At 60.7% G+C, this 1,794-nt stretch overlaps 1 protein-coding gene across 1 annotated transcript; it reads right to left on the bottom strand.

Annotated features, from left to right (window-relative positions):
* Positions 1-597: 597 nt before the first annotated feature.
* Positions 598-1,563, bottom strand: LOC101082738 (olfactory receptor 10AC1). The gene has a single exon (XM_003983181.4). The coding sequence runs from the start codon at positions 1,561-1,563 to the stop codon at positions 598-600; it is 966 nt and encodes a 321-aa protein (XP_003983230.2).
* Positions 1,564-1,794: the final 231 nt, after the last annotated feature.

Raw genomic sequence — 1,794 nt, forward strand, 5'->3', positions numbered from 1 at the left:
AATCCTTCCGCTCTTTACAAGGTCCTTCCCCAAATACCCAGCCCCTGTTGAATCATTGCTGCTGGACCTTCTTCACCCTCCTCTTCTCCTGATTGACCTCTAGTCAACCTATATTTCTCCATTTAGCCATCTTTGTCTTCCAGGAAGTTTCCCCTGACTCTCCTCTCCTCTCAAAAAGTCTAGCACAGAAACTCCTTCTCAGGAGCCACTCCATCCATCGCCCCTTCACCGCTCACATTTTCCTCCCACTCCATCTGTGAGCCCCTGCGGCCATGAATTGTGCCTTCTTCGTCATGTGAGCCCATCACCTTGCACAGGCCCCAGTGCATGCGGGGAACTAGCAAAGACTGATGGGGCCACTATCTGCAGGCCTGGGGATCTCTACCATGCTGTCTTTGGCCACTGCTCAAAGGAGGGGTGGAGAATGGGGCACCTGCCCCACAAGGAGATTCTTCTTGTGTGGACGCTTTTCCAGGTTCCCTTTCCTGAATCCAGTCCTCGAGGCCCCCCCTCGTGGTGTTGCTGACACAGACACCTCCTGACAGAGTTAGCTTTAGGGAGCGGAGCTGCCCTCTCTGGCCTGGTCCCTGCCTGCTTTCAGGGCTCACACAGACCTTGTCCCTGCCGCCCCTGCCCCAGCACCCGGCGGATGGCGGTGGTGATCTCGCGGTTGCGCAGGCTGTAGATGAGCGGGTACAGCAGCGGCGTGATGTTGGTGTAGATGAGTGCCAGCGTGCGGTCCCGCCGTGGGGAGTAGCTGGCCTTGGGCCGCACATACATGAAGGTGGCACAGCCATAGTGCAGGAAAGTGACGGCCAGGTGCGAGGCGCAGGTGGAGGCAGCCTTGTACCGGCCCCTGGGGGAGTGCAGGCGACGCAGGGTGGCGGCGATGGCTCCGTAGGAGGACAGGATGAGCAGCAAGGGCAGCAGCAGCAGCACGAGGCAGGTGCCCAGCAGGGGAAGCTCGTCGGCGTAGCTCCGTGTGCAAGCCAGGTCCAGCAGCGCCGTGATGTCGCAGAAGAAATGCACCAGTAGGCGGGAGCCGCAGAAAGGCAGGTGAAAGATGGCCACTGTGAGCCCCACGGACACTGCCAGTCCCCCGAGACAGCAGGCCAGGGCCAGCCTTGCGCACAGCCCTGGGGTCACCACTGCGGTGTAGCGCAGCGGGTGGCAGATGGCCACGTAACGGTCATAGGCCATGGTGGCCAGCAGGAAGCACTCGGCCCCACCCAGCGCCACGAACATCTGCATCTGAACTGCGCAGCCCAGGAAGGAGATGGGGCTGCCCCCGCCAAGGCCTGGCGTGGCCAGGTCAGCCAGGGAGCGGGGCACCACCACCAGAGTGTAACAGAGCTCGATGGCTGACAGCTGGCACAGGAAGAGCAGCATGGGTGGTGGGCTGGGCACTGAGGCCACGGCCACCAGGATGAGCAGGTTCCCGCCCAGGGTGGCCAGGTGCACAGCTAGCAGCAACAAGAAGAGCACCGGCCTTAGGTGCGGGAACTCAGAGAAGCCCTGAAGGAGAAAGCCACAGGGCATGGTGGCATTGCTGGGGCTGTCCATGCACTGGCCTGCCCAGAGGCACCTGTAGGAAAGAAACGGGGAAAGGGGGAGCTTGCGAGTATAGTCCCTCCACCCTGCCGCTTGAGGAAGGGCTGGATGGAATTTAGAGGTGGGAGGGAGTAGGGGCTGCAGAGAGGGGGTAGAGTGTCTGGATGCATTTCCAGCCCCACCTCCCCACGATGGACGTTTTATTAACTTGTGTAGTTTTGTCTCCTGGACTAGAATTCCCAA

The sequence above is a fragment of the Felis catus genome, chromosome A2 (genome assembly GCF_018350175.1).
Source record: "Felis catus isolate Fca126 chromosome A2, F.catus_Fca126_mat1.0, whole genome shotgun sequence".
In the NCBI taxonomy this organism is placed as follows: domain Eukaryota; kingdom Metazoa; phylum Chordata; class Mammalia; order Carnivora; family Felidae; genus Felis; species Felis catus.